Here is a 12,436-nt window from a genome sequence, read left to right on the forward strand (position 1 = left end):
AGCAATTATTTGTAATTTAATGCATTAGAGGATGGGAGGAAAATGATTGAATGTTGCCACTATCATTAACTACATCTTTTCTTGTTAGTCTGACATTAGAGCAGTAAATCATCCTTTGGCAAGAAACGGTCATCAAATATGAGTGCTTTAGCAATGGGAGATGATCCTTTTTAGAGCTATGAATAAAGGGACAGAGCAACCGACCTAGTCGCTAGCGAATGGTGACTTCTTCAGTCAACATCCAATTAGAAGTGATCTTTAACAACGCCCGTGCTAAGGCGATCCGGATGGTCTAGGGTCGGTTGTTGCACTTTACCCTTGCTTTATATTTCAAGGACTTACCCTTTGCCAGATTGGCCACCAGTGAAATTAAACTTTAATCGTGTCTTCACTGCTAAATCCTCTATTTCTTTCGCCACCTCTCAGTCTTCCTAACAAGGTTGCAAAAGAGATTATCCTTTTTATTTGAACGCAGCTGCTGCAATTATAAAGAAATCTCGCAATACTTCCAGGTATCCAAACTTCGACTAGCACATGTGACTTTCTAACTCATATGGAATCGACAGACAGATGTCAACAACTAATATTGCCAGATCTATAGGCGAAAGTGTTGTCTGATGGTGTTGCGGTCCCATCTGTGTCAGGAGATCGTAAATATCTTGATTCACATTCCCTCTATATCTGCAATGAAGGAAGGCTGCCTAACTGCTGAGAGTTGTCTTTTAAACCATAAAGAAGGCAGTTTCTCTCCGTATCATTAGCAAACAGTGCCAAAGAATGGACTGGGTAGCATAGACCCACAATGATTAGTTGAAGGACTTCTCGTCTAACTTCTGAAATTGAAAAATAGCTAGGGTTGGAAGAAATGCTCTTCCCCCTTAAAGCCCGTAGCGCCAACATTGCAATTCCATCACGCATCGAACAAGGAAATGAAGCCAATCTTGCGCGTTGTTATCATTAAACGGCATTATTTATCCATGAACTATGCCTCCGTCCCATTAACCCTTACCATAGTCACCAACATCATTACCATCCAACCCCATTGTATGTCGTCTCTGTCGTCGGGCCTTCCAACCAAATAGAAAAGGCAATGGCTTACCACATTACCATGTCTCGGTTGATCGGCAAGGCAGGGCAGCCAAGTAGCAACCGTCAGGAGAAAATTGCATTTATTGTTTAGTCAGAAAGGTATCTCAGGCACAAATCATGAAAAATTACTTTAAAATAAGACCTTGTTTAAATTTATGTGGCTTGTTGACAATTATTTATTTATCCTTAAATGCAAGTGGTGCTGGCATATGTCTTTCTGACTTGTTCATTCTTCCCATTCCTCCATTGGTTTGCGAAAAAAGACGGGTAGCAAGGCCACAATTCCGTTGCTTTTGCGAGAGCAGAAAGAGGGAACCTTCAAGTTGCTGCTATTCTCTCACCGCCGAATCACTACAAAGCTTCATCGTTAATATCCAACTCCTTGTCACTAGCTAAAGGTGAAAGCACAACGATGATAAGACGGGCATTCTAATTGGTCAGAAGTCGGCTATCTTTAGCGGTGGGATTTTTGTAAGGTGGACGATAAAGATTCGGATAATAAGTACAAATGTATAGCTGCTAAGATGCTGCCTTTTCTAGACTGTTAATGCATTTAGTCTTACTTTTGCCTAGTTAAGCCATATGCCGAAATGGCAAGGATGTAAGGCATCTGCCTAAATGGCAGAATCAGCGAAGACTTAGAGCAGATGGGTTATTAAACCCTAATTTCAACTTCTGTAGAATGCTCAAAGGTAAAGCAAAAATTTTTCTAAAAGAAAACCTGAAAATTAGGGCTAGGGCACAGCATAGCGTTTCAATCGGCTGTTTAAAGAAGTCTGGAAGGTCGAACCTCACGCACAAGCCTTACAGCTTATGCCGAAATAAATGCCAGTTTGAACTTAGCTTGATCTGGAAGAGTGGGAACTCAGAAGTCCGTACTCGGAACTGGAATAATATTGCATGACACGACATGACGTGACGTGAGGCCTAGAGAGGAGATTTGGATAGGCTTTTCCACTGTATGAGGCTAAAATATTAACATAAAGAGCCTTGCTGATCATGTTGTCGGGTGGGAATATTGACTGCGGAAATCAAGGAGACCAGTAGTTGTGGAAAGTGGTAAGCGCTGCCACATCATCTGGCACAGTTGAACGTTGTCCTCGGCATTCCAGTCGGTAAGTTTTCTGCATCCGCGATTGCCACCTAGGTACTGTTTTAAAAACCACCTATTAACCAGGAGAGACAGTCGTTAAATCCTTGTCACCGCCCCTCCCCCACCCAATGCCCCATGTAAACGATTTGGCAGACGAATCAAAGTGGCTCTTCACCCCAGGCTAAAAATCACAATACTGACATGTGGAAATGGAAGAAACAGGGAGGGAGATGACTGCTTTCACACTAGTAAAAGAGCTTTGTAATTTTCAGGCAATGCCTTTTAAATTCCGTAATGCAGCTGCCACTTTCCAACAACCGTAGCTCATACTAATCGGGGTATTCTCGAAGCATTGTATAACAAACCTGGGTGACATTCCTGCTTTCGGCAGCGATATTCAGGTGCATAACACCAATCTGAGTTTGGTGTTGGGTCATCTGCGAAACGCAGTATTAACTATGGCCAATTTTCGTACACCTCGGTCTGCTTTTTGGACACACCAAAGACCGCATAAAGCAAGTGGGGACCTGACAATACCAACTAATCAGACGGAACTACGTAGTATTCTAAGCCTGTAAGGTTACCGGAGACGTTTTGATGAAGTTTCGCTAAGATTGCAGGCCCGCTGCATAACTTGACGGAAAAGTAATGCAAATGGGGAAAGAGTACAATGAAGTTTTCATTCAGCTGAAGCAAAAGATCAGCTTCGCACTGAATGCGTCATTATCAAACTTTGATTTAAATGCTCCACCATTCTCACTGGGAAAGGACGCTAGTGACACAGCCATAAGTGGTGAACTCTAACCAAAGGTCAAAGATCGTCAGGAACATGTCACCGCCTACGCGAGTACCAAACTTAGCAAACAAAGGCTGAAGGAAAGCGTCACACAGTGTGAGCTCATCGCTATCATTATAATGGTTAGGCATTTCAGACAATATCTGGAGGCGAGGACGGCTGATTAGGCTCTGAACCGGTTGAAAAAAGAGAGGAGATTGACTGTTAGTTGACACGTTGGGTTGAAGAGCTGCCGCAGTACAATTTCACAGTACAGTGGGGGAAGGAGACTAACCATGAAAATGCAGATGGCCTATCTCGCAGATTAGACCCGGCAAAAACCGGTGGTCCTTCCGTAAATACCGTATATTTGAACAAACTCAATGAATATAATTGGAGAAATACACTTGGCTCTGGTTGAAGCGAAGTTCCTTACATACCGCATAGCTACCACGTCATCTCCTTCTTCCTGGCTTCAACTCCGACGCCCACCAGGATCATCCCTTGCCTTTGGCCACAGCAGCCCAACGTGTGAAGTGAAACCAGCCACGTATCTGTTACAAAGGTGACACAATAAGTCGCCATGACAGGGTGACTGCCACTTACTGGATTAAAGTTAGTACGTAATGTAGTCTCCTTGTTTCACAGGTTTGCTTTGTTGATGTACCGCCTGAAGTTTACTAGCATTCTATCGCCTCAAGATCCTGAATATGCGGAACAGAAGAGACATTTCACTTATCATTCCAAAAAGGAGGAAAGGGAGAATAAGGGAGAGAGAAAAAAGAGAATGAAATACTTTGTCATTCACTCATTAGCCATTAACCACATCCAAGCATGTTTCAAGATGATGTCTGCACCGATGGAGCTTAAATGAATCAAGGATTTGAGGGCAGTTCATCAGTATACATAATTTGAAGCAAGGTAACATTAAAGTGAAGTGTACACTGCAGGCTTAACAGGAAGCAAATCGGTGACCGGCATTCGCAATACTTACTGGTCAATGCACCACCGCTCCTCATCCGTGACGTTGACCTTAATGATGGGTCACAGAAGTCAGCACACACTTTAGTCTATTCACCTTGATCTGTTGGTTTGTTTTTCTTTGTATTGTCTCCCTCCCTTGCACTGATAAGCTGAATTAAAAGTGCTCTCCAAGTGATTCGTCTTTGTTGTATGTGCTACGTGCTTACGAGTGTCCTGATTCGCTTACTTTCAATGTGACGACGATTTTAGAGGTCATAAAATAGGAAACACAGAAATCTTAATGAGATATGGCTATTTACTCCACCACCATGTTCTACTCCCTACTCTTTGATCTGTGGTTGATTCACTCGGCTCACCTCCACTTCCTGTTGGACGAAAAGTAAAGAAGGGAAAGAGGTACTTCCTTACTAACTATCCTATCCCAAGAATAATTGGAACAATCATTTTTCAAGTAAGAAGGTAAAAATGTGCATAGTCTAAGCGCCAGGGTGTCTTCCCCAGTAGTTTGTCGTCCTTCTCAGCTCTGCTTACCTCAGCTCAAAGGGTGTGGCATCTTTTCATACTTTTACGTGTAGGGGATCTTCACGTGACAGAACAGAAGAAAAAAACAAAAGGCGCACCACCAGTTGCAACTTCTTTCTGTGCACGTGAAGCGAGCACCTGGTGTGGAGCGCTGTAACTGATTGGTGGTGTCGAATAGCAAAAAGGTGAGAAGTTCGACTGCTTAGTGGTTGTAGGACTTCTACAACAGTACACATAATCGAACGTATCTAAATGGTCTACCTACCCACTCCATTGTTATCTTGGAAGATGTTCAATGGCGAAATCAATATGTGAGTGTCTTTTTAGAATTGGCGGTCCTCGTCTCACACTTCACAGACTATGGACCGCAGACAACGAGGATGCCGATGGCCATTAATTTGGGCCCCTTATAAAACCACACACACACACCCACATATATGCTTTGCGATACGAGGCGGTATGTTGTCGAACAGGCAAAACTTTCTTCCAGCTGGTTACCATTCGTAATTACTGTAGTGGTGTCAGTTAATCATTCCCAGTGAATAATTTTGTCTCCAGACCATCACACAAAATGCATTCAACAACAGTTGAATAGAATCCAAGAAAATTGATCTTTTTTCGGAGAAAGTTTGACACCAATATTCGGGAAACTGTGAATTCCATGTTTTCTACAATGGAGGTTAAAATTTGACATCTTGCGTCTGAGCATTAATGACCTTTAAAACGAAAAATATTCACATGCAATGTCTTTTAAAAGTACACATCAGTGACTGTCAAGTAAAAGTTGTAATTGGACGATCACAAGAAAGGAAACAAGGCTTCCTAAAGGTTTACCGTTAAATCTATGATTATTTCAGTGAGACATGAGCATTTTTTTTAATTTTTTCCAAAAAACAGGGGTTTGAGTAAGGTAGATTTCAAAGAAACCTAAGGAACAGCAAATTGGAGAACTTTAAACCGAATGGGTTTATATTATTTACCATTCGGGTGGCTACTTGAGAACCAAAATGGGGTGAGGCTTAACTATTTTGAATTGAATAACAGTATAGACAGTAAAGTCATCATTCAATGGAGTCACTGCTATTTTGTGAAGAGAGGAGGGAAAAAAGACATCCATTTCTGTTGTTAGACTGCAGCCAACTTCGGGGAGAGGGGGGAAAGGGCAGTAAGCACTTAACTTCTCCTTTCTTTGTTCTTTTCGTGCCCTTGAAAAAGTGTCCTGTTCCAGTAAAATTGAGGATATCGTGTGGATATACCAGTTGTTATGACAATTTTATCTCACTTGCAACCACCTACATCAAGGCTGTGCTTTTGATAAGCAATTTAATGCCGTTTAGAGATGTGTAAAAACAACCGATACAGAGGCATCTGATGAGGTTAACAGGATGCAGCCATAGTCCTAACAACTAAGGATAACACAGTCATTGCACAGTTAAGGCAGGTCTAAAATACAATTCCTTAATCCTTTAAAAAATTTCACAATTGTTTTTATCACAAGTGACCGCCAAACACTCTTAAAAATGCCACTTTTACCAACATGACCCCAGACCAGATCCGCTTTCTCGTCCAGCTAAACGGTGCTTTTGTGGGTCTTTGACAATATCTGAGATTGTATTATCTCACTCGACTAGGAAGCAGTCATTCATCTAAAATTACCTTTTTAGGGACCTTTTTTAAACTTTTCAGGCATAAAGTACCCAAGAATTCTAGGTTGTGGCGTATTCAGAAATACCTTCTCAAAACTGGTCGAACGAGGCAGTGATTTCCAATTCCTGAGAGTTTGGTAGTCGGAAGAGAATATGAGTGGCATCTTGCATTTTGCCCCTTGCTTTTTTATAATTTTTTCAAGAGAAGTCGAAGACTGAAATGAAATCCTACTGCCTACCTAAGGAGAGATAAAAAGGATTTATCTTTTGAATGAGAATGAAGAGGCCTTCAAGTTCGAAGCCACTAACTACAAAAATGTCGACTTCGCGACATCACTGGAACGAAATGGAGGAAATGTATTAAGGCTCATCAGTTGGAATTCTCAAAAGTCAGAGAATGGTACGGATTATAAACAGAAGGTAGGAATATAGTGTTCTGCGGAGGCAAAAGTCACTTACTATCCCTTCTGAAGGTACTGTGGATTTGGATGACAAGACAACAATCGATGATGATGATGATGATGATCAATGATGATTAAACAGCCAGAAAAATGTGCTTAAGGATCTACAATCGGTCACCTTCCATTCAACGGAAAAGTGGCCAAAGTTTGTGAGTAATAAACCCAAGTTTGAAGCCCCAAAGATACCATTACTTGCACCCATGAGTCCTTAAAAATTGTCTTCGGAAAGAATAAACGATTGATAAATTTTATCTGAACTTAATGCTTTGGTTCCTTATTGGTTGGAAGTTTTCTCCATTGAAGGACTAGTAACTGGATGAAATAAGTATGGAACGGGGTGCATTCTAGATGCCCTCAAATAACAAACTTGTAGGATTGCTCTAAATGAATACGTGTTTGTAGCTGCTTTTAACTCAAAAACTCCCCAGTTATTCACTTCTTTTTTTAAGAAGCAGCCCTTCTATACTAACCGACTCCATCTCAAGCGAAGGTTTTGGCTTTAATACACACATTCATGGCAAAATGCAATTAAATTGGCGCACACAGACCTACAGTCGGATGATTTTTGAATGGACAGTCGGAACGGTCTGAAGTTGTTAGTTTTGCGGGAAGAACAGAGGTTGGTACATAAAAGAACTCTTTCACTTTATCTCCTCTCTTGCGTAAATAAACCAATTTTTCGAGGCTAAAAAGTGAGCCAGTTTTAAACTAAGCAATCGGAAGGCAGTAAGAGGCTGAAGTGACAAGTTGCCTTTGATGAGTCAAATAACAATCTCCAACAAGGAGTAGTGGAATGCATCATTCACATTCAGGGGTCTACAAAGATTTTTAGGCTAAATTTTAGGGAGGATTTTGAACACCCCAGGAGGTATATCTTTAGTAATTAAATGAGTACAGAAGTGGTTCAACTTGAAGAAGCCGATTAGAGGTAATGTGATCAAATAGACCCACAAGGCATGCACCAATTTTAACGAAGGCATTCGGCTAATCATCGCAAATGGCAATGCGAGGCCTTGAATCAGTCAATTAGACGTCGCAATGAGGCAGAAGGAATGCCATGAAAATTGCATTTGCAAAAAGAAGGGTAATTTAAAGTCGCGAAGAGTGACTTTAAACTGGACTAGCAAACTGGAAAGGTGAATTAGGATTATCGCACAGTACTTCCGTATTGTATTGCAAACAGACTGTTATTGTACCTCTTCCAATTGCTCTACATGTCTGTGGAAAGCTTTCAGACATTTAGAAGTTGGTAGAGTGGGTAGGCTTCGATTAGCTTAACAGGCTTTACCATTGCTTTACAAAATATGGGTTCGAGATAGGAGAAAAGTGGTGTGGGGCATAGTGTACCACTAGAGTGATGCAACTCCTCTCCTTTACCAATGTCGAGCGATCTATGGAACTCTGTATATAACTTACTCGGTGACTTGGATTTACTGATTTATTAAGGTCTGTACGCTTTTAAATTGCTTAATGGAAAGACCTGACCAACCTGATTCTAAGTACCTGTTGTGGCTAAATCGCTTCTATTATATACGCATGCCATCTACTGGCACACTTCTAAATACAAACGCTTGCATACTTTTACAACGATCACATTTATGCATTCTAACAAAGAGCTTGATTAAAAACGCGTCAAATTAATAGCAATATAGTGGTAACAATCGTTGTTCAACTTCTCAAATCCATCGGGAGGAGATGCCACATAGCATTAATAAGGTATTTCTGTGTCCGAAGGCTGCCAATATCAACTCCTGTACAGCTATTCGATTGTGCTTCACAGCAATGACCAAAGCTGTTTCCTGCTCTTTGGTTGATAACGCATTGATATCAGCTCCTAAAAGATAATCAAAAAAGTAAAACAGGAAATTTACAAAGGACACAAACAAATAAATATCCATTAGGCTAATCAAAAACCGAGTCTGGTAAATCCCCGAAATTTCTGTTAAATTAATTAGTAAATTTGCAGCATACCAATAAGAAATAAAAAAGTGGTAGAAGAGAATTTCTGTAAAGTCGTCAATTCAAAGTGAGATTGAAAAAAGAAAAGTGGAGAAGGCTATCGCTACTTGCCGACATCAAGTAGCACTGAAACCAAGGCTGTGGCACCATTTCGAGCAGCTACCATGAGTGGTGTGCTACCCTCCTCGTTTCGCTCCTTCATGTTGACGTAACAACCGATGAAGAGCTTTGAAACTGCCAAACTACCGCTACTGATGGCTGCAAATATAGGCGCTTCAATGCTATCCTCACAGCGGTTGACCTCGGCCCCACGATCAAGCAAGAGTTTGGCCACCTCAGGGTGACCCTTCGACGCAGCCTTTGTAAGAGCTATGTGCAGTTCTCTGCCTCGGTCTTGGCTAGAGTCGCCAGCCTTTAAAAGGACTTCTGTGGCTGCAACATCTCCCTATGTGGAAGTGAAGCACAGTGCTGAGGTGACTAGTTCAACGATAAGGTAGGCTGCTATCAGGCAAACAGGCGCTAGGTGAATGACCTCTCAAGCACCACAAAGCTCACAAATCCCTTCACAGGCAATCATCAGTGGCGATTCATTCTTTGGATTAATTTTCCCTCCTACTTTAGCCCCTCGGTCGATGAGATATCGGACAACCTTATCTCACCCGTAGAAAGCGGCCTCCACCAAAGGGGTACGAAGCTCTTCATTTGCTGCTTCCAGGGGATTCCGTAGTCCAGGAGAAGTACAACGCAATCCATGTGACAGTTAGCTATTGCCCAATGGAGCGCAGTATTTTGGATCATGTCCCTTTCATCACTCTGTGAAACCTCGAATAGTTGTTTCTAAGAGCGGGGTAGTGTGATCAACTTCTCTAAATGGGTTAAGATCAGCTTAATAGAAAATAACTTTGAATTTTCAGGACAAAATCAAGTGTCTTTTAACTTTACTAATTGGGGGAAACCACACGTCGGACGCATTCTCTTAAAGAATAAATTTACTCCTGTCCCACCTGGATAGGTTGACAAAATTTGCTCGTCTAATGAAATTAAAGTTCTCGAATAGCTATCATTTTTGCCTGAATGGTTTTGTCGTGGTTGAGAAGGTAAAACGAACTTACACCTCTCCGAGGTGCTTGTCTAATCCCATTAACCTCGTTACCGCGAATGGCTTTTACCAGAGCAATTTGAGGAGTGTCTATCCACCTACCTGCTACACCAGTGGGTTCATTCTTAAAGGGACAAATGCAAATTCATTAAAAGGTTACTCTGAGAATGCCTTGTGCTACCAATCCCTCAGAGACCAAGTGCAATCGAATGGTATATGCAAGCGAGGCCAGCAATTTCCCATGGCCCGGCACGCCCAATTAGTGGGTTAGCCGGTTATGCGAACGCTGGCCGTGACCTCTCGCTTACTCACACACGTGGACAAATGAAGACATCCGTGATGAAACCTACTTTGCCTGGTTACTCGAACTGGAAACTCGGAAGGACCCAAGCTCACTCCAATGTAAGCTCAATGTCGCACTGATTTCGTCTCATTTTCTTCTTTTTGACAAATAAATTTATGCATCACTTCTTTCTTAAGGACAAAGCCCAATAATTGCTGAATTGCATACATTAGCCACTCATGAGAGGGCAAAACATTCTTCCTGCTCGTGTAAATCAAAGGAATCGCCCTTGGAGGCATTAAATCAAGCGGTAAAAACAACTTCCAAATTATCAGATGAATAGCCTAAAAGTGGCTAACTTAAATGTGCTAAATAAAAAGGAATTTTATTTTTGCTAATGGTCAGAAAGGTGGAAATGACCTGACATTCACATACTTGGAAAGCAGCCATTTTAACTGAAGAGTAGTCGAAAGACAAATGAGGTCAACCCTGAACACTGGTAGCATGAGTGAAAGTAATGACCTTTAATTTGTTTAAATGGACCAATCTCAGCGCCCTGAATCGTCTCTGTGGCGAAATGAAGTTTTAACACTGAGACAGAAAATGAACTTCCAGTATAGAGAAGGACCCAGAGGCTATGCCGTCAAGCAAATGTACAACTTTATGCTTCTGATAGACCAAAACGAAGAGGTAAACAAATAAAAAAAACTATTACATAGCAGTCCTTTCCATTTGAGTGTCTTCGCAACCGCTTTCTTTGGTCAAATTTCCGCATTAACCACCATAATGTCGTCGGTGCTGCATAGAAAGCATCCACGAACCAACCGACCCATTCATCAAATTTGCGTGCAACTGACTTCAACAACACTTATCCCTCTTGAGAATTCTACTAGGTTTGAAGTTTCCTTGTGTCTGGGAGGTGTATTAAGGGAAAGGGGATTGTGCAGAGACGGTTGTGGTTTTTTTACGTAAATTGAGCCAAAGGGGAAGAAACAGCGTTCTGTCATCGCATTTAGCGAGAACGTGGCTTCCAAAGGAACAAAAATTAACGAAGCCTTTCCTAATGAGACGTGCAAGTGGATTCCACTTTTATTAAAGGTTCTACCTCAGGGGACAATCAGTTACTCCCTTTCTCCTTGTCCATGTCTCATAGTTGTCTGTTCTGCTTGCGGTCTTGTGATTGTATGATACTAAGGAAATCAGACGCCTATCGTTCAGAGAAGTGGCAGAGAGATGAGGCTTGGAAAAAAATAGGATCTATCTCCCTCTCATTTGAAAATGTAGATTTTTAGTAGAAAAGTTCAGTGGAGTTATGAAGTCTGAAGTGTTCACGTTCATCCCACCGAATGATGAATAATGTCTGTTTCTGCAGCAATTGTTCGGTCTTTAGCAAGTAACCCACTCCATCTGCAGTGGTGCGTGACTTAGAAGTGTAGGGGCGCTAGTGATCGAGCAACCAATTGATGTATTCGTTCGCCTAATTGACGCTGAAGCATAAAATCCACTTCGCATCGCAAGTCTCTCCATTTGTAGGGAAGGCAACAGATTGACAAGTGTCTACCCATGTCTTACAATGCATACGAATGAATGATAATTTACATGTTAGAGATTCTTCAAATTAAAAGAAGTTATCTTATTAATTTATACTGTCATGCACCTATTCAAGGGGTCAAAATTTTCTTTTAAATGTTATGAAGGTATTAGGGGAAGTCAGAACTCTTCAGTTATTGAAGCATAGGCGGACGACAGGTAACCAGGACCTGGTTCGTGTATTCACGGCCAGGGTGGTGGGGGCGTAACACAGTAGCAGTCAAATTGAATTGACCACAAAATACCACATAGGCCGTCATTTTGCCTCACACGTTGTGTTTAGCTCTTTACAGCCATTGTTCGACCTATCGAATCTACCCACAGTCGGTTCACCTTCATGAATCTGCGTCTTTCATAAAGCAGTCTTAAGCCATGTGGTAAGGAAGAAGATTTACCATTGGCATACAGGTCTGGAAGACTATGGCCTTGATTGGGAGATTATACTTTCACAAGGATAAACAGACGTCGGAGACCGAAGAATACTCCTCTCACTCTATCTTGAATGCGGTGAGTTCTCGTGAAAAACCCTATCCAAGGCGAGTAAACCTAAAGATGACTAAGAGAATTTTCAATAAAACCAGAAAGCCACCCAACAGTGCTGTTGCTTACAGTAGGTCTAGTCGGAATTTTTTAATAATAACTACCGAAGGTTTGAATGGCCCACCTTGTTGGTGTCACGGTGGTTATCTGCAATTCTACTGAGTGGTGCCATTCCAGAGTGACCCCTGTACTTCGAGTATTCCCCCTTTGGAAGTTCCTAATTTGCCCCGAAGGAAACAAAAATGGCGCTAACGGTTCGGGAGTGTTTACGTAGCCTTATTATCAACGCATAGGCGTGGGGAACCATTGTAGAGCGTGATTTATGAAAGGCCGAACGGATGCGATGCTGGCGATGCTGCTCAGAAGAACCTTGGTCTCCATGCCTCTGTACCTGC

The 12,436-nt window shown here is 41.8% G+C and overlaps 1 protein-coding gene across 1 annotated transcript in view; it reads right to left on the minus strand. All coding sequences in view use genetic code 11, as the record gives it.

The window, feature by feature from the left end:
* Nucleotides 1-8,632: 8,632 nt before the first annotated feature.
* EGR_07377 (Rabenosyn-5) overlaps nt 8,633-12,436 on the minus strand; it is a gene marked incomplete at both ends in the record, with an annotated part of 15,771 nt that continues 11,967 nt past the window's right edge. Inside the window, 2 exons of the mRNA XM_024496626.1 lie at nt 8,633-8,974; nt 9,220-9,366. Of these exons, the coding sequence (XP_024348913.1) occupies nt 8,633-8,974; nt 9,220-9,366 (489 nt within the window). The remainder of the gene's footprint in view (nt 8,975-9,219; nt 9,367-12,436) is intronic.

Source organism: Echinococcus granulosus (genome assembly GCF_000524195.1).
Source record: "Echinococcus granulosus chromosome Unknown EG_S00076, whole genome shotgun sequence".
NCBI classification, from domain to species: domain Eukaryota; kingdom Metazoa; phylum Platyhelminthes; class Cestoda; order Cyclophyllidea; family Taeniidae; genus Echinococcus; species Echinococcus granulosus.